This window comes from Gopherus flavomarginatus, chromosome 6 (genome assembly GCF_025201925.1).
Source record: "Gopherus flavomarginatus isolate rGopFla2 chromosome 6, rGopFla2.mat.asm, whole genome shotgun sequence".
In the NCBI taxonomy this organism is placed as follows: Eukaryota; Metazoa; Chordata; order Testudines; family Testudinidae; genus Gopherus; species Gopherus flavomarginatus.
Window position 1 is genome coordinate 31768641 of NC_066622.1, and position 24610 is coordinate 31793250.

The window sequence follows — 24610 nt, forward strand, 5'->3', positions numbered from 1 at the left end:
TCTCAATTCCTCTTCTATCACAGGTGTTGGAGCTGCATCTGGATTTAAAGAGATAGGGTTACTTTCCAAAAACTTATCAGAAATAACATCCTGAAAAACTAGGACCTGGACTGGGGTACCATCCACCAACCCTTTCTCTGTCCCTGAGAAGTTAGACTGCTCCCTTCCAGGAGGTCAATTACACAGTTCCCTCTGAAAACCTGAGTCACAGGCTGATTGCCTGGGTGCACAGATGCTGACTTAGCCATTTGGTCCTGTGCATCCTCTCCCAAGTGACCAGTGAGGAGATATTCCTGTACTCCCACTACTCCTTCCCTAGTTTCTTTCTCTGACAGTGGAGAGTGCCAAATGCTTCAGAGGGAAAGAACAGAGCAGGGCAGTTATCAAGTCCTAGCTTCTGGTGGTTGGAGGTTTAAGGACCCTCAGAGCATGGGGTTGCATCCCTGACCATCTTGGCTAGTAGCCATTGGTGGACCTATCTTCCATGAACTTATCTAATACTCTAAGACACATTTCTTTGTGCTCCCTAGGAAGGGGTCTGTCCCTTATTCATCTGCAAAACTCTGCCAGCTAACAACTGGGACGGTTTCCTCAATCACTGACAACACCTTTCCTGCCCCTGCGCCTGAGGGCGTGTTGCCTTTTGCTGGAAAGGAGCTAGTCTCAGCCCCTCCCATACTTGGAAGCACCCGGCTTCCCTGTGTCACTGAGTTAAAGGAACCCTCACCCACCTCAGTAGTTTCTGAGATTCTCTCCCCTTTCTCTGGGCTCTCCTCTGGGACACATTTCTCTATGCTCCCTAGAGCGGAGTCTATCTCTGGTTCAGCTGCAACTTGCTGCAGCTAACAACCTGGACAAGTCTCTCCCTAGCAGGCATTACACTCCCATCCCTTCCTGACGTGGTGTTGCCTCCAGCTGCAAGGCAGGAGCTGGTCTCAAACCAACCTCCCACCCAGGGCTGGGTCCAGGGGTTTTGCCGCTCCAAACAGCGCACGCGCGCAAAAAAAACAACAAAAAAACCCTGCGATCGCGATCTGTGGCAATTCAGCGGGAGGTCCTTCGCTCTGACCGGGAGTGAGGGACCTGCCGCCGAATTGCCGCCAAATACCTGGACCTGCCGCCCTTCTCCAGAGTGGCCGCCCCAAGCACCTGCTTGATAAGCTGGTGCCTGGAGCTGGCCCTGCTCCCACCTGGAAGCATGTGGCTTCCCCCTGCTGAAGAAGAATCAAGGAGACTCTCCCATTCTCTTAGCAGTTCCTGAGACCTTATCCTTTCCCTGGGTGGCGGGGGGGAGGTGTCTTGACATAAAACTCCCTCCTGCTGCAGGCAAATACTTTAACCTGAGCTACACAGAAAAAATCATTACCAAGAAGCAGGCCAACTAGGAAGTGTTCCATTACCCCCACAATCAAAACACTTTCCAAACCTTCCCACACCACATGGATTTTAGCGAGTGGTACGAGAAATCTGCTTTCGCCCACCCCCACAATCTTTGCTGTTTGGCCGGTAACATACTGGCCTTTGGGACCACACTCTGCTTAACCAGAGAGATCTGGGCCCCTGTATCCCTCTGCTCCAAGTACTCCCTGCCATTAATTTGGACAATCTTAACACGCTTCATATCTGGTTCTGCAGAAGCCAATCTCACAAAACCAATACGATAGGTTTCAGTTGCCTCGGGTGGTGGTGGTTGGGGGGTTTCTGTGTTGAGGACAGCAGAATTAACATGAGCTACTGGTTGCCTGCTTTCTTCTAGCACAGGGTATTTATTCCTTAGGTGATCAGTGGAATTACACCTATAGCACCTTTTCAGCGCTTCTGTTTTTACAGATTTAGGATGAGGGTTAGAGGAATGGTCTTGAGGAGGTGAGTACTCAGCCTCTCAGCCACTCTCCTTCTTGCTAGGGATAAAATGGGATCCTCGCTTCCTACCAGTTTTAAACCCCTCTTTCTGCGGCCTGCCCCCAGTAGACGCCTGAGTTTGTTCAAAGGCATCAGCTAAAAAAGCCATCCCATCCACGGTCTTTGCATTTTTATCCCATAGACACTACTTTACTTTGGCCTTATGTATGCTCAAGAAATGCTCTTGAGCAACAAGAGCAAGAATTCCTTCAGACACACAGCGAGAGACAGTCCCTGCCCTGATGAGTTTACAATCCAACTAGACAAAGGATGGGAAGGGAGGCCCAGAACAGGGGAGGGACTTGCCCAGGGCCAGGAGTAGAGCCCGGAATAGAACAAAGGGGACCAGAGACTCAGCACAACTCCTGAACCACAGTTATGCTGTCTCCACTGAACTGTGGAGATCGGATGCTCTAATGTGGTTCTTGTGCCATTTACTGCTGCGTTTAACCCCCCTGAGGTATCCAGGGCCTCCTGACCAGGTCTTTTCTGTGCTTTGCAGGTCCGAGATGCCATGGTTGCAGGGGTGGTGGGGATCGTGGGCGTAAGAGTCCTTGTGGCAGTTGCTACATTCATTGGCTCATTGCTCTCTGACAACAAGCAGGAGGATGAATAATGCAAACGTTGGCCTGGGCCAAAGACCAGAGCAAGATCCGTGGGAGCTGATCTTTACTAGCTGGCTTAGCTTCTCACCTGCTTTCTCCTTTGGGATCACTGCCCTTGGGATTTGTTCTAATGGTTAATCACTGGCACTGTGAAACATTGGTGCCTTATTTCTAATTGGAATGTGTCTGGCTTTGACTTCCAGCCATTAGGTCTTGTCCTGCCTTTCTCTGCTAGGTTAAAGAGCCCTTTAAGTGCCTGGGATTTTCTCCCCTCATGAAGATACTTATACAAAGTAATCAGAACAGTAACTAGCTATTTTTGCACCTGAGGCAAGAATATAAAATTGTGCCGTTCCCCCTCCATATAGTTACTTGGTTAAAAACAAAATAAAATACATAAACAACAATAATAATAATGATAATAGAATGTTTATTTATTTTAATCATAAGATCCGTGTACAAAATCAACTAATACTTATAAGGTGTGCATCATAGTGCATCATGAACTGTGTGGGGTCGGGGCTCACCTCACAGCTGCAAACTGGGGTCAGGGTCGGGGCTCGCAGCCCAGGGTAGGGGTCGGGGTCGGGGCTCGCCTCACAGCTGCACAATGGGGTCAGGGTTGGGGCTCGCAGCCTGGCGCAAGGGTCGGGGCTCGCAGCCGCGTGTCCCTGTCGGGGTTGGAGCACACAGCCAGGCGCAGCAGTCAGGGCTCATAGCCCCGCAGCTCCACACGGGTCAGGGTGAAGGCTAACAGCCTGTGGTTGGGGCTCGCAGCCCGGCACAGGGGTCGGGGTTAAGGCTAACAGCCCGGGGTCGGGGCTTGCAGCCTCACACTAGGGTCGGAGTCAGTGCTCGCAGCCGCATGCCCGGCTCAAGGCTCACAGCTAGTGAGTTAAACCAGTTAGTTTAACTTCTGTGCCAGGGAAGATAATGGAGCAAGTAATTAAAGAAATCATCTGCAAACACTTGGAAGGTGGTAAGGTGATAGGGAATAGCCAGCATGGATTGTAAAGAACAAATCGTGTCAAACCAATCTGATACCTCTCTTTGATAGGATAACAAGTCTTGTGGATAAGGGAGAAGTGGTGGATGTGATATACCTAGACTTTAGTAAGACAATTGTTACGGTCTCGCATGATATCCTTATTGATAAACTAGGCAAATACAATTTAGATGGGGCTACTATAAGGTGGGTGCGTAACTGGCTGGATAAGCGTACTCAGAGTAGTTATTAATGGCTCCCAATCCTGCTGGAAAGGTATAACAAGTGGGGTTCCACAGGGGTCTGTTTTGGGACCGGCTCTGTTCAATATCTTAATCAAGGACTTAGATATTGGCATAGAAAGTATGCTTATTAAGTTTGCAGACGAAACCAAACTGGGAGGGATTGCAACTGCTTTGGAGGACAGGGTCAAAATTCAAAATGATCTGGATAAATTGGAGAAATGGTCTGAGGTGAACCGGATGAAGTTCAATAAAGACAAATGCAAAGTGCTCCACTTAGGAAGGAACAATCAGTTCTGCACTGAAAGTAATCAAATCACTTCTCAGCTGAAGCTAAACTGATTGAATGTTATAAAGCTCTCACTGGCAGCCATTTTTTCCAGCCCTCAAATAATTTTTGTGGCTCTTCTCTACAACCTCTCCACTTTAGCAACGTGAATGTTAAAGCAACTAGTGGTTTTGGATATGTGGGGCGTTCTTGATGAGCGTGTGTATAAATCTGGCCAGAGAGATTCTGCAGCAGATCTACAAGCTTGCACCAGCATTCACAGATTGTCTGGGTCATGCTGAACCACATGTTGTCAAAGCAATAAAAGCATTGCTCACATGCCTGACACTTAGGTACGACCACTCTCTAAAGGTGTTAAGCACAGGTGTGTTTAACAAACGTACCTGAGAAGCCCCAGATCAGCAATATTGTCTTGTGATATTTGTTGCTTTTCTTCAAGCTCCAGCTCCTGGAGTCATATGAGTATGAGGGAATCTCATCTTTCAAAAGGTTTCTATCCCTCCTTTGTGTAGAAAAGGGCTTTAACCATGAGCACCATGACACCAGATGGCAAACACAATGAACCCCAATGGTTGTATTTGTTAAAAAGAATTCACAAGTCTCCTGAGCTTGGGTGGGGGAAGCTGACTCCATGGTTTTGAATGTGATGATTTGGGGCTGACAATGCTAGAACTCCCATCAGCATAATTACTGAAAATTCCAGTTAGTTCTCTGATTGCTCAGTCAGGGCCATTCCTGTGTGTGCTCCTGAGCTCTGTCTTACTGAAGGGAGACCCCAGCAGGGCCCCCAATCAAGCAAATTATTTAAGTGCATACTTAACTTTAAGCATCCAAGAAGTACCATTAACTAGCTAGGCATGGATCAGACCCACTGCCCTAGCAAAGGAATAACTCATAGCCCATTTCCCAACCCACTGAGCCAGCCAGCCAGTCCCCCCACCCTAGAACTGGATTGGAGCTGCCACCCTTGAGAAGGGAAAGACCCTGTATCCCATTCCCCAAATCCCTGAACCAACCCTCCATCCAACTTCAGGTTGGATTGGAGCTGGTACCCCGCTAGAGAAGAAAGGGCCCAGATCCCATTCACTCTCCCTCTGAGCTAGTCAGTTCCCCACCCTGGGGCCAGATTGGATTCAGCACCCACTAGCATTTGACCCACCCACAGCCTGAGCCACTCTGAAACCAGAGCCCGCATATAAGGTCAGTATCTCACTTTTAGTTCCCTTAGCTGATTCTTCCCTGAAACCATGTGACTTGTTAGAATCTGAGCAGGAAATGTCAATTGGCTAAGTCATCAGATATGGAAGGAAAATACATTCCAGACCTTGGTCCCTGGTGAGGCAGGCAGCCAGTCTCCCAGCCTCACACTGGACTGGATCTGGTGCACACTAGAGGGGAAAGGCCTCACCCTCTGTTCCCTGCCCCCCCAAGCCAGCCAAGCCCCTTGATGAGGCAGGTTTGCAGCTGGTGCCCCTGTCACAGATCCAGTGGCGTTCCCCTCCCTGGCCACTCACCAGGCTTTCTGCACTGGATACTTCCCTGACCCCACTGATCATTACATACAGTTCAAAGCTAATACAATTTAGTAAACAGCAACCAATGTAATAAGCAAGGGAAAAATGGCAAAGTTGAAAGGAAAACTCATCCCCCGGTGTGTGGAGCTGGACGTTGTGACGTTGCACTCCATATGTTTATGGAAGTATGCTTATGAGTGTAAATATAATGTAACTGGAATATATTTTATGCAAAAGGTCTCTCGTGAGGTATCATTGCAAAGCTTCTAATCTACTGTGTTCATCCTATTTGTATGAATGTATCATTCTTGTATCTGAAGTGAGAAATATGAAGTATTACTCTGAAGTCCTATTGTAACTGTGCAAAGTGTGGCCATTAATGGTGGTTTAGAATCTTGATGGCTCCCATTAACCAGGACAATTGGTTGTAAATGGCTCTGTTTATGTGTAAGCTTTCCTGTGTATGTGGGTGTCAGCCAGTGAGTAATGAAGTTTCACAGGATATGTGAACCTGTCACATGATGCTGGAATCCATTTTAAACCTGGTACTTTTTCATTTAGCAGGAAGAGTGGGAACCCAGAGACAGACAAAGGATTCCCGCCTTGTGCCAAAGCTATAAAAGGGGATGGAATACATCAAAGGGGGCTGCCAGTCATGAGAAATCCCTTCGTTACCACCTGAGCTGGAACTAACAAGGACTGTACCGGGGAAAGGACTGGGCCCAGACTAGGAAGGAGTCTAGTCTGTGAAAGAAGCATATTGGAACATCTCTGAGGGTGAGATTTACCTGTATTCAGTTTCTTAAATGTATTAAGCTTAGAATTTTTCATAGATTCATAGACTCTAGGACTGGAAGGGACCTCGAGAGGTCATCGAGTCCAGTCCCCTGCCCTCATGGCAGGACCAAATACTGTCTAGACCATCCCTGATAGACATTTATCTAACCTACTCTTAAATATCTCCAGAGATGGAGATTCCACAACCTCCCTAGGCAATTTATTCCAGTGTTTAACTACCCTGACAGTTAGGAACTTTTTCCTAATGTTCAACCTAAATCTCCCTTGCTGCAGTTTAAGCCCATTGCTTCTTGTTCTATCATTAGAGGCTAAGGTGAACAAGTTTTCTCCCTCCTCCTGATGACACCCTTTTAGATACTTGAAAACTGCTATCATGTCCCCTCTCAGTCTTCTCTTTTCCAAACTAAATAAACCCAATTCTTTCAGCCTTCCTTCATAGGTCATGTTCTCAAGACCTTTAATCATTCTTGTTGCTCTTCTCTGGACCCTCTCCAATTTCTCCACAACTTTCTTGAAATGCGGTGCCCAGAACTGGACACAATACTCCAGTTGAGGCCTAACCAGCGCAGAGTAGAGCGGAAGAATGACTTCTCGTGTCTTGTTTACAACACACCTGTTAATGCATCCCAGAATCACGTTTCCTTTTTTTGCAACAGTATCACACTGTTGACTCATATTTAGCTTGTGGTCCCTATGACCCCTAGATCTCTTTCTGCCATACTCCTTCCTAGACAGTCTCTTCCCATTCTGTATGTGTGAAACTGATTGTTCCTTCCTAAGTGGAGCACTTTGCATTTGTCTTTATTGAACTTCATCCGGTTTACCTCGGACCATTTCTCCAATTTGTCCAGATCATTTTGAATTTTGACCCTGTCCTCCAAAGCAGTTGCAATCCCTCCCAGTTTGGTTTCATCTGCAAACTTAATAAGCATACTTTCTATGCCAACATCTAAGTCGTTGATGAAGATATTGAACAGAGCCGGTCCCAAAACAGACCCCTGTGGAACCCCACTTGTTATACCTTTCCAGCAGGATAGGGAGCCATTAATAACTACTCTGAGTACGCTTATCCAGCCAGTTATGCACCCACCTTATAGTAGCCCCATCTAAATTGTATTTGTCTAGTTTATCGATAAGCATATCATGCGAGACCGTATCAAATGCCTTACTAAAGTCTAGGTATACCACATCCACCGCTTCTCCCTTATCCACAAGACTCGTTATCCTATCAAAGAGAGGTATCAGATTGGTTTAACACGATTTGTTCTTTACAAATCCATGCTGGCTATTCCCTATCACCTTACCACCTTCCAAGTGTTTGCAGATGATTTCTTTAATTACTTGCTCCATTATCTTCCCTGGCACAGAAGTTAAACTAACTGGTCTGTAGTTTCCTGGGTTGTTTTTATTTCCTTTTTATAGATGGGCACTATATTTGCCCTTTTCCAGTCTTCTGGAATCTCTCCCGTCTCCCATGACTTTCCAAAGATCATAGCTAGAGGCTCAGATACCTCCTCTATTAACTCCTTGAGTATTCTAGTATGCATTTCATCAGGCCCTGGTGACTTGCAGGCATCTAACTTTTCTAAGTGATTTTTAACTTGCTCTTTTTTTATTTTATCTTCTAAACCTACCCCCTTCCCATAAGCATTCACTATGGTAGACATTCCTTCAGACTTCTCAGTGAAGACCAGAACAAAGAAGTCATTAAGCATCTTTGCCATTTCCAAGTTTCTTGTTACTGTTTCTCCCTCCTCACTGAGCAGTGGGCCTACCCTGTCCTTGGTCTTCCTCTTGCTTCTAATGTATTGATAAAAAGTCTTCTTGTTTCCCTTTATTCCCATAGCTAGTTTGAGCTCATTTTATGCCTTTGCCTTTCTAATCTTGCCCCTGCATTCATGTGTTGTTTGCCTATATTCAACCTTTGTAATCTGACCTAGTTTCCATTTTTTATGTGACTCCTTTTTATTTTGTAGGTCATGCAAGATCTCGTGGTTAAGCCAAGGTGGTCTTTTGCCACATTTTCTATCTTTCCTACCCATCAGAATAGCTTGCTTTTGGGCCCTTAATAGTGTCCCTTTGAAAAAACTGCCAACTCTCCTCAGTTGTTTTTCCCATCAATCTTGATTCCCGTGGGACCTTACCTATCAGCTCTCTGAGCTTACCAAAATCCGCCTTCCTGAAATCCATTGTCTCTATTTTGCTGTACTCCCTTCTACCCTTCCTTAGAATTGCAAACTCTATGATTTCATGATCACTTTCACCCAAGCTTCCTTCTACTTTCAAATTCTCAACGAGTTTCTCCCTATTTGTTAAGATCAAGTCTAGAACAGCTTCCCCCCTAGTAGCTTTCTCAACCTTCTGAAGTAAAAAGTTGTCTGCAATGCAGTCCAGGAACTTATTGAATAGTCTGTGCCCCGCGGTGTTATTTTCCCAACATATATCTGGATAGTTGAAGTCTCCCATCACCACCAAATCTTGGGCTTTGGATGATTTTGTTAGTTGTTTGAAAAAAGCCTCATCCACCTCTTCCACTTGGTTAGGTGGCCTGTAGTAGACTCCTAGCACAACATCACCCTTGTTTTTTACCCCTTTTATCCTAACCCAGAGACTCTCAACACTTCTGTCTCCTATGTCCATCTCTACCTCAGTCCAAGTGTGTACATTTTTAATATATAAGGCAACACCTCTTCCCTTTTTCCCCTGTCTAGTGTGTTTTGTTTTATTTTGCTGGGTAATTTACTTTGTCCTCTCTGTTATTACTTGAAACCACTTGAATCCTACTTTTTATACTTAATAAAATCACATTTGTTTGTTAATAAACCCAGAGTAAGTGATTAATACCTGGGGGAGCAAACAACTGTGCATATCTCTCTGTCAGTGTTATAGAGGGCCGCTAATTCATGAGTTTACCCTGTATAAGCTTTATACAGAGTAAAATGGATTTATTTGGGGTTTGAATCCTATTGGGTGCTTTAGATAGGTGACTTGCTGAGCAGTTTTTGGTTAAAGTCTGCAGCTTTGGGGGTGCGGGCCAGACCTGGATCTGTGTTGCAGCAGACTAGCGTGTCTGGCTCAACAAGACAGGGTTCTGAAGTCCCAAGCTGGGAGTGGAAAGGTGCTCAGAAGTAATTTCAGCACATCAGGTGACAGTCCCAAGGGGGTCTCTGTGACCGAACCCGTCACAGATGGGTTAGCTGGGGAGTTCAGGGGGCTTTAAGGATGGGGCTTTCCTGAGTGAAGGGAGATGATCTTGGTCCATTTGGGTCACAGGGGGTGCTGCTGGGATAGAACTTGGAATCTTGGAAGATTTTGGTTGCTTCTTTGTGAGCCTACGTGATGTGCTGAGCCCCAGGGTGGAGGGAGGGAATCCCAGGTCCAGGGGCCGGGGCTGATCTGGTGGGAGGAAGGATGTGAGGGAATCCCACATCCAGGTGCAAAGGATCCCAGGTCCGGGTGTACGGGCCGAACCCTAAGGGGAAAGGAGTTGGGCGATCTGACCTTTGGACTATCTGACCTCCCTAAATAACATAGGTACTTTTGAAAATTTGACCTTAAGTGAATGATGAACCTAAGCACTGTTGAAGGTCAATGGGACTTAGGTGCTTTTGAAAAGGTCACCCCTTGTCATCCCAGGTTAGCCCTCCTGGTGTCCCCACAGTCATGAGATGCCCCAGGGCAGCTGGAGTCCTGGAATTAACACTGGCTGCAGCCTCAATGGTTCAGACTGCACCTGCTCTCTAGAAGCCCCTGTAAGGATTCTGGCCCCATTGCTCTGGGTACTGCCCAGCCCCCAAAGGAGGTTGGGGCCCCATTATTCCAGTGTCACAGCTCTAGTTGAGTGCCCCTTCTCAGCCCCTCACCAGCTTGCTGTGGATCCCCAGGTGTTTTAAGCCTCTGGAGTCTGGACAGAGTCGACATTGCCCCAGTCTTGGGGTCCCTGTGCACACTGTCTGGGGCAGACCCTCTAATATCTCCTGCTGAGGGCTGCAGCTCCTGGAATCAGCTGACTCCTCAGACTCCCTCATAGCATAAACACACCATGTCCCTGCACCCCCAGAACTGAGCATTGTGGGTCACAGTTCCACTCTCACAGGGTATGTGGTGAGTGTAGCATAACACACAGAGACACTGTGCCTAAGAATCTACAGCAGTACGTGCCTCACTTAGCTGTATAAGAAATATACAGAAAACAACAAACCCCCTCACTAGCTCACCCTTCCCTTGAGGCACCCTCTGAGGTCAGGTAGGCGGGGTTTCCACTTCCTCCACCTCAGCAGCCTCCTGCCACAGCTTCTCTGTGCTTGAGCTGGCAAAGAGGGCCAACACCCACTGCTAGATCAGCTTCTTTATAACCTCCCAGTCCCTCCGTCAGGTGACATCCTTGTCAATCTGTCCAGGTGATTCCAGCCCACAGTCAGGTGACGTTATTGCCAGGCAACCTCACCCTGATAAACCAGGTCAGCTGAATCAGAGCTAGCCGGATGTTTAGAGTAGTTCTGTTTCAAAGGTTGCACACTTAGCCAGTGGTGCTCCCTTTCCAGACCTTTGCCACCAGCCGTGGGGGTTTCAGCCCAATGGGAGGTCACAGGACAACAGAGACGGTAAAGAACCCTGACACAGACACACGCACAGAATGCCCCCTGTCAAACAGAAGCCTTAAGCCATACATACAGATTGCCCAAATCATCACAGCCGGCCCCTGCCCTGAAGAGTTTACAATCTAAATAGACAAAACAAACACAGCACGCCTGGCACAATACAGCCCTGATCCCAGTCAGGGCCTGTGCAGCATTCAGCACGGTGAGGGTCCTTATCGTAGTGAGGCCCTCTGGTCGTTACCATAATATAAACCATAGAAATGCTTCTCTCCACTGTAAGTGACTTTCTCACTAGCCTCAGCGTCTGGATTCTGTATTTCTGATGTAACTAATTTTCCCTAACAATACCTGGATGGTAGGTATGCAGTTTGTGTTGGATGTCGGTACCTTGGATACATAACCGGGGGGCAGTGAGTAGGAGCAAGGTGGTGGTTTTATCTCTGAATATGGCCTTGGAGAGACCCACGCTGGAAAGTTGCGTTCAGTTCTGGGATGCGTATTTTAAAAAGGACGTTGACAAATTGGAGCGGGTGCAGAAAAGAGCCAGAGAAATGATTTGAGGGCTGGAGAAAATACCTAACAGTGAGAGACCTCGGCCGCGCAATCTGTTCACCGTCTCTAAAGGCGGATCAAGTGATGACTTGATCATGGGGTGCGTGTCTCATTGTGGGGCACAATTCAGACCAGCGAAAGGCTGTGTCACTGCTTGTAATATACCCTGGGGGGCCCCAGAAACCTTCTGCTCCTTGTGGCTGCCAGTTTAGGACACACACAGCCTGCAGCCAGCCCTTCCTGTTCTGTAAGCCACGCAGCTCAGATTCAACCACTTTGACTTAACAGCCTTCCAGCAGTTATCACAGACATGTGCTTGTCCTACCAGCCTTGGTTGTTATTAGCAGGTGACTCCCAACAAATACTCCAATCACAAACAAGGCATTTTAGGTTGTTCGCTCTCCTTTATTGGGGAAGGTAGCAGAGCAGTACCATGAGAGGAGTAGAACAGGAAGAAGGCAGAATTGAGACTTTTCAAAGTTTTGGCCCAAGTGAGAGGAATGGGGGTGTCATTTGAGCTCCCCGCCTCAGGTGTCAAAATGTTGTGGGCTGGCCCTGCAGGAGCTCTTCCCAAACCCATCTGCTCTGAAATGTCCCATCCTCTCCTGCAACATCCAGAGGAATAATAAGATTAATTTGCTCCTTTAAAGAGACCAAAGCTAACAACTTGCCACATCAACAGGAGGTGACAATCACTTAATTCAAACCCAGTACGGTTGGTTTCAATTAACAGTACAAGTTTATTAACAGAAAAAGATAGGACTTCCAGTGAATTCAAGCTTAAGAGTTAAAGTTAGAAATGGCTAAAAGTCAATAAAAATAAAAACACATCCAAAAGTCAAAAACTTGATCTAGTGTTGCTTAGGCTGGCTTTTTTCACCCCCCCTCTTCCAGCAGCATGATGACTGACACCCCCATGGGGGAAGTTCTTCTCCAGAAGCCCCAAAGTGCTGATTCCTTTGTCTTCTTAGGTGAAAGAGAAAACTTGGGCACTACTAATAGGAACCCCAACCCTAGTATCCTACCCATAGCAACCCTACCCATAGGAGCCCTAGCCCTAGCTCCAAGCACCTTCAGGGTTCCTATGGGTAGGATATTTGGAGCTAGTGCAGGGATGGGCAAACTACAGCCTGGGGACTGAATCCGGCCCCTCAGATGTTTTTATCCGGCCCTGAAGCTCCTGCTGGGAAGCAGAGTTGGGGGCTTGCCCCACTCCTGTGCTCCAGCCGGGGAGCGGGGCCGGGGGCTTGTCTCTCTCCACACATGCCGTCACGCTGCATGTCTCCCAGAGACAGTGGCATGTCTCCCTTCCGGTTCCTATGCGTAGGGGGAGCCAGAGTGTTCCTCATGCTGCCCTTGCACCAAGCGCCGCCCCCTCAGCTCCTACTGGCCAGGAACTGCAACCAGTGGGAGCTGCAGGGGCAGCACCTGCGGACCAGGTAGCACGCAGAGGCTCCTGGCCGTGCCTCCTCATAGGAGCTGGAGAGTGTCACGGAGTCACCGGGTGATGCTCTGGAACTGCTCCCCACCAAGCCAGGCAGGACTTTGGGGAGCCTCCTCTCCCTTGGAGCAGACTTGTTCAGGGCAAGAAGCTCACACAGCTTCACCTCCTGGGTCTTTCCTTGGAGCATTCAGCATCCTCTGCCCCTCCGTGTGCTTCCCACAGCGAGTCCACCCCAGCGGGGTCCTGGGGAAGCCACCGGGTTCTGCACCCCCACTTTGCAGTCAGATGTGACTCTCAGCCAGCCAGTAAAACAGAGGTTTATTCGATGACAGGAACAGGGTCTAAAACAGAGCTTGTAGATACAGCGAACCGGAACCCTCGGCTGGGTCCATTCTGGGGGGCAGTGAGCCAGACCCCCAGGTCTGCCCTCCACCCTTGACCCCAGCCAGCTCCAGACCAACCACCCCTCCCAGCCCCTCCTCTCTGCTCAGCCCCTTTCCCGGGCCAGAAGGTCACCTGATCCCTTTGTCTCCAACACCTTCAGCTGGCACCTTTGCAGAGGAGGGGCCCAGGCCATCAGTTGCTAGGAGACAGAGTGTCAGGCATTTAGGTGCACTGGCCCTTTGCTCTGCCAGATACTTAAGAACTGCCATGGGGACACTGAGGCACCAACACAGTATTCAGAGAAAACATTAAGAACTTTCCCAGTTCGTCACAGAGAGGGAACATGCCACTGCTTCCAGGAGCTGCATGAGGTAAGAGCCAGCTGGAGCCTGCACCCCTGACCCAGCCCTGATTTCCCCCTCCTGCCCTCCGAACCTCTCAGTGCCAGCCCGGAGCACCCTTCTGCAAACCCCCAAACCCCTCACCTCCAGCTCCACCCAAGAGCTCACACCCCCAGCCAAAGCCCTCCACTTGCACTCCAACCCTCTGCCCCAGCCTGGAGCTCCCTTCCATATCTTGAACTCCCCATTTCTGGCCCCACTCCACAACTTACATCCTAGCTGGAGCCCTCACCCCCTCCTGCACCCCAACCCCCAATTTTGTGAGCATGCATGGCCCGCCATACAATTTCCATACCCGGATGTAGCCCTTGGACCAAAAAGTTTGCCCACCCCTGTGCTAGGGTAAGGGTTCCTATGGGTAGGGTACCCTGCCCTCAGGTTAAGGGTCTGCTGGATAGGGCTCCCCCCAGCATTAGGGTTCTGATGGGTGGGGTACTTGCAGCTAGAGTTGGGGTTCCTATGGGTAGGGCTCCCGGACTAGGGTTTGTGTTCCTATGGGTGGGGTACTTGTAGCTAGGGTTAGGTGTTTTCTGTCCCTTTCTGTCTCTCCACAGTCTAGTGAACCTTTGAGAATGAGTCTTTTAAAGTTTACACCTCAAAATAAAATGTATTGAGGCTGTGAAGAAGGCAGCATGGAGTCAGCTGGTGGTGAAGGCACCCTGCTTTTTCTTTTCCCCTGGTGCTGGCCAAAATGCAGATTGTTCTGTTTCTTGCGATCTCCCCTTTGTTAGTTTGATGGCTGTTCACAGCTTATGTTTAAAGTATTAGGTTAAACTCACATTCCTTTATTTATCAATTCCCCCTGACATGCCTGCTGTGAACACACGCGAGTCATAGTTCCAGCAATAGTCATAACTCTTACTACCCACCGAGTACATGCATCACACAAGAATATTAATCATCAGTGAGTTATTGGTTTACAAATGGTACCTCACAAGGCCCCTGTTTTGTACAGAGATTATTGCAGTAGTGGGTAGGAGTGAATACAGGGGTGTTGTAGGGTCACAATATGTAACTTAATGAGGTGAAAAGTCCAGGTACTAAAGGACTCTCTAGCCTGGTGGAGAGAGACAGAATGAGAACCAAAGGTTAAGTTACAGCCAGACACATTCCACTGACAAACAAGGCATCCGTGTTTCACAGGGAGGGTGATTTCCCTTTGGAACAACTTACCAGAGGAAGGGGTGGAGTCTCCAGCTCTTGATGTCTTCAGATAAAATCTAGATGCCTCTCTGCAAGATCCTTTAATCAAACACAATGTATTGGGCTCAGTACGGGGGGAGGGAGGAGATATGGTGAAATTCTCCAGCCTGTGCCGTGCAGGAGGTCAGACTGGATGAGCTCATCATGGTCCCTTCTGACCTTAACCTCTATGAACCTACAGAACTCATTGCTGAAATGAGACATACTGGCTTTCTCAAGGTGCACATGCACCTCTATCCTTTGATCACACACATGGGGATGGGTGGAAGAAGGGCTCAGAAGGGACAGATCCCCCACCCCATCCCCACTTCCCTGAACCAGCCAGTCCCGCTCTCCTCATGGTTTTAACCTTGTTAGCTTATATAGGGGGTAGGCAACCTATGGCATGTGTGCCGAAGGCGGCACGCGAGCTGGTTTTCAGTGGCACTTAAACTGCCTGGGTCCTGACCACCGGTCTGGAGGGCTCTGCATTTCAATTTAATTTTAAATGAAGCTTCTTAAACGTTTAAAAAACCTTATTTACTTTACGTACAACAATAGTTTAGTTATTTATTATAGACATATAGAAAGAGATCTTCTGAAAACGTTAAAATGTATTACCGGCACGCGACACCTTAAATTAGAGTGAATAAATGAAGACTTGGCACAGCACTTCTGAAAGGTTGCCGACCCCTGGCTTATATGCTAAAGTACAATGGCTTTGTCTTGGCTATAGAATTGAGTGAAATCTGTTTAACATCTCACCTTTAAATCCTAAGCAAGACAAGGCCTTAGTGACGTTGAAAAACACAGTAGCCCTGACCCTGAAGCAGGGGTATAATACCCTAAAAACATGTTAGCTCCTAGATTTTGACACCCTTAAAATGGTTTAAGTGGCTGTAGTTAACAAGGTGTTAGATGTGACTTTAAATGCAGGATTTCATTGCCAACATATGATTTCCCCTAGTATAGACATAGTGTCTGTTCACTAGTCAGGGCCTGCGCTACCATTTAGGCAGCCTAGGCAATCGTCTAGGGCGCCAGGATTATTTAGGGGGCGGCATTTTGCTGGGGGGGTGGCAGGCGACTCCGGTTGACCTGCCGCAGGCATGCCTGGGGAGGGTCCGTTGGTCCGCGGCTCCGGTGGACCTGCCGCAGTCATGCCTGTGGACGGTTGGCTGCTCCCGCGGCTCCGGTGGACCTCCCGCAGGAATGCCTGCAGCAGCTCCACCGGAGCTGCGGGACCAGCGGACCCTCCGCAGGAATGCCTGTGGCAGCTCCACCAGAGCCACGGGATCAGCGCGGGGGGGCGGCGAAATGGCCGTGAGCCTAGAGCGTGAGAAACCCTGGCGCCGGTCCTGTCACTAGTGAAGCAGGCTGTGTTCTGAACTCCTGTAAGCTAATGAGTGGTAGTTTTCATAGGAGTTGGCAGGTGCAGGAAAAGGCTATGGGGGAATCTAGGGTTTACTATGACTGGCTAATTCGTGTGAAAGCTACAAACTGCCTTGTCATCACTACCGTGTGACAGCTAACATGAATTAGGGACACACTTTTTTTTAACTAGCAAAGTCACAATCTAGTTCCTTTAGTTGGCTCTATGATGCTAATTAGGCCGCACCCCGCAGAGGCTGGTTCCAGGAAACCAAAAGTGAAATCACAAGGCAGAGAGGAGACGAGCGGCTAGAAGAAACTCACTCAGCTGTCCGGACACTGTGGAGATGCCCCTGCTGTTTGTGAGTAGCCCTGCACAGAAAGCCATGGCCAAATCACTGCCAAGGCTCTGGGTCCCCTTGGGCAGCAGTTCTCAACCTTTCCAGACAACTGTTCTCCTTTCTGGAGTCTGATTCCAACTCCCGGTGGGGGGGTTTGGGCTTCAGCTCCACCAACCCCAGCTGAGGTCTGTAACTTAGCTTTGTGGGGCCCCCTGCGGAGTGGGCAGTATAAACAAGTCATTGTCTGTATGACATTTCAGTTTGCACTGACGGTGCCAGTGGTTTTTGTGTCGCCTGTTATAAAACTAGGCAACGATCCAGCTGCGTTGCCATCTCCCCACCCCGGAAGAGCTCTGGCGTACACGTGCCCCTGGTTGAGAACCACTGCCTGTGGGATGTCAGTGGGGATCCTGACACGCATTAGCTCTGCTTGAGAACCCGTGCTAAAACTAGCAGGGTGGACCTTGCGGCCTGGGCAGTGGCTCAGGCTCCCCACCCAAGGAAAGCCCCAGGATATCAGGCGGGCTTGGAGGCAGGTGCTATCCTGAGACACTGCTCATGCCGCAATGGCCACGTTACTATTTCTAGCACACTCACTGGAACGGAGTTAGCGCATTTCAGTTACCCCCAGGCCTGGAGGATCGCTGCCAGCTGCGGCGCAGACATCCCCTTACCGTGAGCTTGGTTCAACACCTGGGCTGGCTGCTCTGGGCACGAGTTTCCTATAGAAGCTGCAGGGAGTTGGTCGCTGGGGTCTCCCGCTGGACAGTGGCTCAGAGTCTCCGGGGAGCTAGTGCTGATGCCAGGTGTCTCCTGAGGGCGGAGAGAGGAGCCCATGCCCCTGGCTAGGGGGAAGCTGGATGGTGTCAGATGAGCAGCTCCCCCCAGCTCGCACGGCCTCCTCTGCCTGACCTGGGTTCCTGTGGTGGGGTGGGGGCCAGTGGAGGGTGGTTGGTGGGGCACAGCGGGAGCTGGTGGGAGAGATTAGCAGGAAAGAGAGGAGTGGGTTTAACAGAGGGGTGGGAGGCACCAGCGGGGTGGAGGGAAAGCGAGAGATGAGGGTGTTGCAAGGGAGCTGGAGGATTAGCAGTGGGAGCTAGGAGTTATCGGTAGCAAGGGGAGCCAGTGGAGGTTAACGGGGTTAACGGAGGTGGGGGAGCTGGTGGGGGGATTAGCAGGGGGTGGGGGAACATGGGGGGCTTAGCAGACAGCAGGGGACAAGGGGATGCAGTGGGGGGTTAACTGGTGGCAGGGGGAGTCGGTGAAAGGATTTTGTGGGACATCTAGGAGGTTAGAGGGTTCAGGGGCAGCCAGTCTGGGGGTACTATCGGGGCTTCCTCTGAGCATTCAGTTTCACTTGGCTCTCACTCCTGCAGGAGGAACCAAACCCTGGGGACCTGATTGAGATTTCGCGCTTTGGATACAAGCACTGGGCCCTCTATGTAGGAAATGGTTACGTCATCCACCTGGCCCCGCCCAGTAAGGAATGGCCCTCAATGAGAGAGGAGGGCTACTGATCCTACGGGGCGGGGATTGGTCTGGGCAGGGTAGAGGTGCTGGGCATTTGAGGCCAGAGTGGTGGGGGCAGGGGGCTCCATAGCAGATGGGAGTACGTGCACTGTGATCCAGCAGGAAATCTGGCCTGGATTATCATGAGTCATTGGGGGTGCCTCTATTTGCTGGGGCTGCCTGAGTTTCTGAGCCCCAGCAAGTCAGGCAGCAGGTTGAAGGACATGGGGAGACTGGGATGGGGATGGAGGAGACTGGGATGGATGGGGTATCTCAGGCTAGGCATCCCCACATATTGAGATGCCCCTAGAAATCACTAGTTGCTTCTGAAAACATCAGCCTGTTCCTCTGTCCACCGAAGCCTGAGTGATGCTCAGATGGCCCCGTCATGCCCCCCAGCCCCAGGTCTGCCCCATATGCATGAGTAACACTCCCAGCCACTGCCTTCAGGGGCAAGGCTTTTCAATCCTGTGACATGGGCGAGGGGAACCCAATGCCAGTCTGGCCCCTGCATTAGCAAGATGTCAGGAACCCAATGCCAGCTGCTAGAACTAAACAGTACTCTCATGGAGCCGTGTGCCAACCCAGTGATGGGGACAGATCCGCCTGGGGTAGGCGCTATGGGAAATCAGATAGAGGGTAGGTATGCGGAAGGGTGGATGGATAGACAGAGGGGTGTGTCTGGGGATGGATGGATAGCTAGAGGGGATGTATGCAGCTGTATAGATGAACAGACGTGGTTAGATAGGAACATATAACAATGGATAGACAGGGGTGTGGAGGGGGGGATGGATGGGTGGATAGAGAGGAATGTATGAAGATTGGCTGGCTAGAGAGGGGGTACGGATGGGATAGATAGATAGTGGTATCTGGATGGTTAGCTCAGATGGACAATTGGCACCCCCAGGTGAGTATGCAGGAGCTGGCGCCTCCAGCATCATGTCCGTGCTGACCGACCAAGCCGTAGTGAAGAGGGAGCGTCTCCGGGAGGTTGCTGGTGGTGACCGGTACCAAGTCAACAACAAGTATGATGGGAGGTGCTCGCCGCTGCCTGTCAGCAAGATCCTCATGGAGGCCGAGTCTCTGGTGGGCCAGAAGATGCAGTACAGCATCACCAGCGAGAACTGTGAGCACTTTGTCACCAAGCTGCGCTACGGCCAGCCCATGTGTGACCAGGTACGTGCAGGTGCCCCTCGCACGTGCTTGCCTTCCTGAAGGGTGGGCTTGGTTTAAGCCAGACACACCTACTTGGTCAGGGTCTGGGCAGCGCCCGGCACAACAGGGCCTTGATCTCAGTGTGTAGCTGCTGCTGTAATTCATATAATGGGGATGTGCTCCCTGAGCTGTGCAGCAACTGTCAGAGCCCTGGCTTAGTCCCCCCTTGTAGACAACTGGTCACCAGGAAGGTGCATGGGCCCAGCCTTTGGATCCCATGTTTTCAGGCAGTGGCTAGTCACTGCCTCTAGTCCTGGCCTTGCCGGCACATGCACAAGGCACCGCTCCTTGAGATCGTAGGACTCCTGCTCCCAGCTGCCGGGGGGCACTAAGACTAGTGCTAACCTCCAAATCTCCCCAGTAGCTTCTTTACACACCCCAGTAGCACCACCTAGGTTTATAATTTAACCCTTTGGGGACTGTGTTGCAGATAAAGCAAGAAACCCAGGCTTTGCAAAGGAACTTAACCACACACTCTCTCTCTCTCGCTCCTTTTGGGAAGCACAAGAGTGCTACAGATCTGTGGAAAACACCCCCAGCACCTGAACGCAATCCCCTTCCTCGGAGCCCTGCCCACTTCTAAGAGTCTCTTGGGTTCTGGTCAGTGTTGTTCAGGGAGGTCAGGGCCCTCCTGCTTCGCCTTCTGGTTCTGCAACGGCCTGGCCCTTTGGCTACAGCCCATTGCTTTGAAAAGCTACTTCTGGCATCTCTTTCCCACCTCTCTTCTTACGTTGGGCTTTTCCATGCTCTGGCCCCGCTGTGTGCTGCTGGGAACAGGGGCTGTTAAACATCCATGACAAATAATGCCCCAGTGGTGAGGAAACTGAAGCAGGGAATGGTGTGTAGGTGTTGGGTCTACCTGGATCTGAAGATCTCTTGTGTTGTCTGAACAGTGATGGTTGTAAAAATCCTTCTGCAAGTCTGTGTCTGCTGCCTTCCACTATCATGTGTCCCAAAGGCTTAAACTATAAATTAGAGTGCCCTGCCCACAGGTGGAGTTCTGGGAAAGGGCTGGTGTAAGCTACTGGGATGTCTTTTTTGGGGGGGGGAAACACTGTGGGCCTAAGGTACCTGGGGTCCAGGGTCCCACTTCAGACAGTCTGTGCCCAGAAACTGTGCCCGAGAGACCAAGGAAAGGGACAGTGACTGAAGTCTGCCCTGGCAAAGGTGAGTGTAAAAACCACACAAGCGGCCTGGTGAGTGTCCAGCAGGGGGCGCTCTGCCTTGCCCAGGGCAGGATATTTGAGAGTGAAGGTGCTGGTCCAGCTTCTCTGACACAGTCTGGTTTGTGTCACTGAACAGACAGCCTGATCTGCACAGACGGTTGCTGAAGACTAGCTGTCCTTGTAAACTCAGTGGGCATGGACACAGTCCCCAGATCGGGGCTCCCTGGCAGCTAGCTGACCGGCTCCTGTTTCTGTCCTGCAGGTCAGGGACACCATGCTGACCGTGGGGGTCGCAACGCTGGGCCTAGCTACTGTGGGGCTCATCGGAGCCATGGTCACAAGGTCCAGGCGTCAGAACCAATAGCACAGACTCCCCTCTGGGCCCAAGGCCTGGAGCCTCTGCAGCAGGGGCCCTCCGAGCGGGCTCCTCGTGAGGAGCAAGCTGGATGTGTCAGCATCTTCCTGTCCTTTGTCATCAGGTTTTTGTGAATTAGACGTCTCATTTAAAATAAACTAATCTAGCCTCACACCTTCCTCTCTGGCTGATCCTTCCAATTTCACCCAGATGTGGGGGGGTATGGGGAGCGGTACTCAGATCCCCATAAATACCCACCCTGCGGGGTGGATTGTGGTACTGAGTCCATGTGCTGCTCTCCTGGTTTGGTGACTCTGAGTCTTTTTGTCCCTAGGGCCAATCAGTAGGATTGCCAATGTTCCCATTTCTCAAAACCGGACATTACATCGGCTCTCTCCAGGGATCCTCTCCCACCCAGCAAGGGGCCGGGCCCCGTTCTCTCACCCTGGCAGCAGCTCCTCTGGGCTGCGTCCCACTTCCTCAGGGGCCAGGGCAAAGTGGAACCAAAGTCGCCTGCCTCTGGCTGAGGGCAGCCAGCCCCTCCCTAAGCTCCCCCCTCCTGCCTGGCAGTTGCTGCTCTGTCCTGGGATCTGGCTGATGTTGCCAGGCCTGATCCAGCTGGGGGAGGAGGGGAACGGGGGTGCTGAGCCACCCCATTTTTGCACCCCACGGTGGTTCTGCACCAATGGCAGCTCCCCCTCTGCCCTAGTTACAGCCCTAGAAAATTACAGTAACTGGACTTTTGGTGTCCTGTCAATACTTCAGACTGTAGGTAGAACAGATCCCCTTAAAACTGGGCTTGCGGTCAAAAACCGAACACCTGGAAACCCTACCAATCAGTCCATGCTGTGGGGTACCCCTGGATCCACATAATGGCCCCGCCATAGGGACTTATGACTGGAAGGGGCCTCCTGGTGTAGCCCCTAGACCTAGCTTCAGCATTTATTGTATTCAGCAGTAACGCAAGGAACCTACAGGTCTGTCTCCTGTAAGACACTGACTTCAGCAGTTCCCATAAGGCTTGAGGCCTGTGAACTTTGGCACTGATAAATGACCTGAGCTAACATCAGCTTTTGGGATATTTTAGGATGGGAACATCTGCAGATGTCTGACCACAAGAGGGCCATGGCAATGAATTGATGGATATGATAATAAGTTGAGATCCTTAATATACTAACCTATAGGAAAAGGGCACCGCAACATTGGTAGGGTGAGGAAATACAAATAAGGAATAGGGGAGAAATCCCTACTGAATATGCATTAGACATAGTGGCATCAGTGCAACATAGGGGCAGGAGGAGAGACAGAGTCCTTGGGAGATGCCAGAATGATAGCTACTGGTGAGGAGGAGGACGGTGATGAGGAAGATAATGGCTAACATTTCTGGTTGTTCTGCAAGAGATGGTGTGAGGAGATGGACATTCAGATGGACATTCTATAGTATCTCGATCTACCGTGCTGGGTTAGAGGGCTTGTGACTTTGCTAAATGTCTTAATAAACTACTGTAAATACAGAAGGGTTCACAAAGTGTGACAGTTGCAACTGTGCACATCAGGGTTCTCAGCTAAGCAGCCATTTTACTAATACTGGACCTGATCTTGGGACAAGAACTTTTCACACTTCAGAGGGATAACTGGGGATTTATAAGTAATCACCATAATTAATTTACAATTCATAGCTCAGGCTACACTGAGTGACTGAGTCCAGTCTCCGCTGTGTTGTATCAACCAGGCAAGGTACTAGCAAGCTTCAATAGGACTTTATTTTTACAGTGGAAACCTTTTTTACCAAGCTGCTGCTGCACCCTCTGTAACTCTTACTCAGCCTCCTCAACTCCTCCCCTCTCCTTTCTGTTTCCTGTCCTTTTAGACTCTCAACAGCCAGTGCTCCCAGTTCTAATAATACAAGCAGCATCTAAACACCACACGCTGGCACAGCCAACCCCATCATAGAACCCTGGTCAGAAATTTATCCAGCTCCGGCTGCCAACTAGTTGGGTTGTTTCCCCAACAGCCCTCCTACTGGGATGCAGTTCCAGAACTGGCATTACCTCCCCAGTATATTTAGAGAGAGAGAGAGAGAGCAATCAGACCCCTCTCAGCCTTTGCCTGGCCAGGCCAAACAAAGCCCGGCTCATTCAATCTCCTTTCATAAGATCAGCTCTCCAGTCCCCTCAACAGCCTAGGAGCCCTTCTCTGCATCTGGGCCAATTTAGATTCATCTTCTTTGAAGTGGGGTGACCACATTTGTACATCCAGGACGGACTCCCTGGACATCAAGCCAGAGGTCATGGTCCAGGAAGAACTTTGGAGGGGTATATTTACATTGCAGTTTAAAACCTGCAGCTGGCCTGTGCCTGCTGACTAGAGCTCAGGTTAAGGGGCTGTTTAGTTGTGGTGTAGGTGTCCAGCTCAGACTGCAGCCTGAGTTCTGGGATCCTCCTGCCTCATAGGGTCCTAGAGCCTGGGCTCCAGCCCAAATACCTATACCACAGTTAAACAGCCCCTTAGCCCAAGCCCAGCAAGCAGATGTCAGCTGGCATGTTTAGGCTTAGCAGCTCAGCTTCCTTCAGTCCCACCCACAACCCGTCAGCACAAACAACAAGCACCTCCTAGCACCTGCAACACTGCCATCTCTTCCTGCTGCATACATGTCTAACCACTAGAGGGAGGCAGTGAGCCACAGTGCTTTAGGTGGGGTGCTGCTGTGTTACATGGGGTGAACGGACTGGGGTTTGTATCGATACATGCCAGTTCTGTGACTTGCAATCAATTAAAACAATATATAATCATCTCCTCCAATTTTACTCTTGGGGGATTCTGTGCCAAAAAATTAAAAATTCTGAAAAATTCTGCAAATTGTATTGATCAAAATAACACTATATAATCACACCAGTTTCAATTATTTTGGTAATTTATTTCAAAATACCTGTCAGCAAGTATGTCTGTAAACAATCCAGTGACACACAAACAACCCTCCCTCCCCCGAGCCCAGCCATGGCCCCCACCAGCCCAGGCACTCACATCCCTTTTCCCCCAGAGGCCAATTGCGGTCCCCACCCCACCCGCAGACCCCTTTTCCCCGCCTCATTCAGAAGGAGAAACAGCCTGATGTTGGGTCCTGGGCTTGCAAGGCGTTTCCTGCACACTGTCACCTCGTTCTTTCAGGGCGTGCTGAGAACTGCAGCTGCTGGAAACCCTCCAGTTGCCTCCCCCTTCCCCCTAGTCTTGTATTCTATTTGCGAGATGGGCTCTGCCGGGTCCAGCGGCCCCTAGTGGCAGCCAAAATCTCTGCAGCCCATTTCGGGGTGAGGGGGGGAATTCTGCACACCCAACATTAATTTCTGTAAAATTCTGCACTGCGCAGTGACACAGAATTCCCCCAGGAGTATCCAATGGGAATTGTATCAGCAACCATTGGGGCTAAAACTTGCAACAGGGGATCTAAGATGGGAACTTTGGCATCAAATACCAATCCCCCTGCTCTGCCCCCTTCGTCCACACCTGTAAAGTATGGCTGTGTGGGTAGCAGCTCCCAGTCATGCTTCAAACATATTCAGGATGCAACTGAACATTGTAGCTTAGCCTTGTGCTAGTTGCAGACACCTTCTTAAGTGCTGACCTAGGCCCATGATCAGGGGTGGCAGGTTTGTAGAAATTTTGGTGTTGCCCAAACTCCATCCCCCTAACTCTGCCCTCCACCTGCCCAAGGCTCTGGGAGGGAGTTTGGGTGAGGGAGGGGTGCAGAGGGATG

The 24610-nt window shown here is 50.1% G+C and overlaps 2 protein-coding genes across 2 annotated transcripts in view; both read left to right on the forward strand.

Moving 5' to 3' along the window:
* LOC127053831 (phospholipase A and acyltransferase 2-like) overlaps positions 1-24610 on the forward strand; it is a 38951-nt gene that overhangs the window by 2521 nt on the left and 11820 nt on the right. The window contains exon 4 of the mRNA XM_050959148.1: positions 2412-2759. Within this exon, the coding sequence (XP_050815105.1) occupies positions 2412-2518 (107 nt within the window). The 3' untranslated portion in view covers positions 2519-2759. The remainder of the gene's footprint in view (positions 1-2411; positions 2760-24610) is intronic.
* On the forward strand, positions 16530-21028 carry LOC127053266 (phospholipase A and acyltransferase 3-like). The gene is made up of 4 exons (XM_050957646.1): positions 16530-16632; positions 17988-18090; positions 19028-19296; positions 20764-21028. The coding sequence occupies exons 1-4, from the start codon at positions 16618-16620 to the stop codon at positions 20863-20865; spliced, it is 489 nt and encodes a 162-aa protein (XP_050813603.1). The 5' UTR covers positions 16530-16617; the 3' UTR covers positions 20866-21028.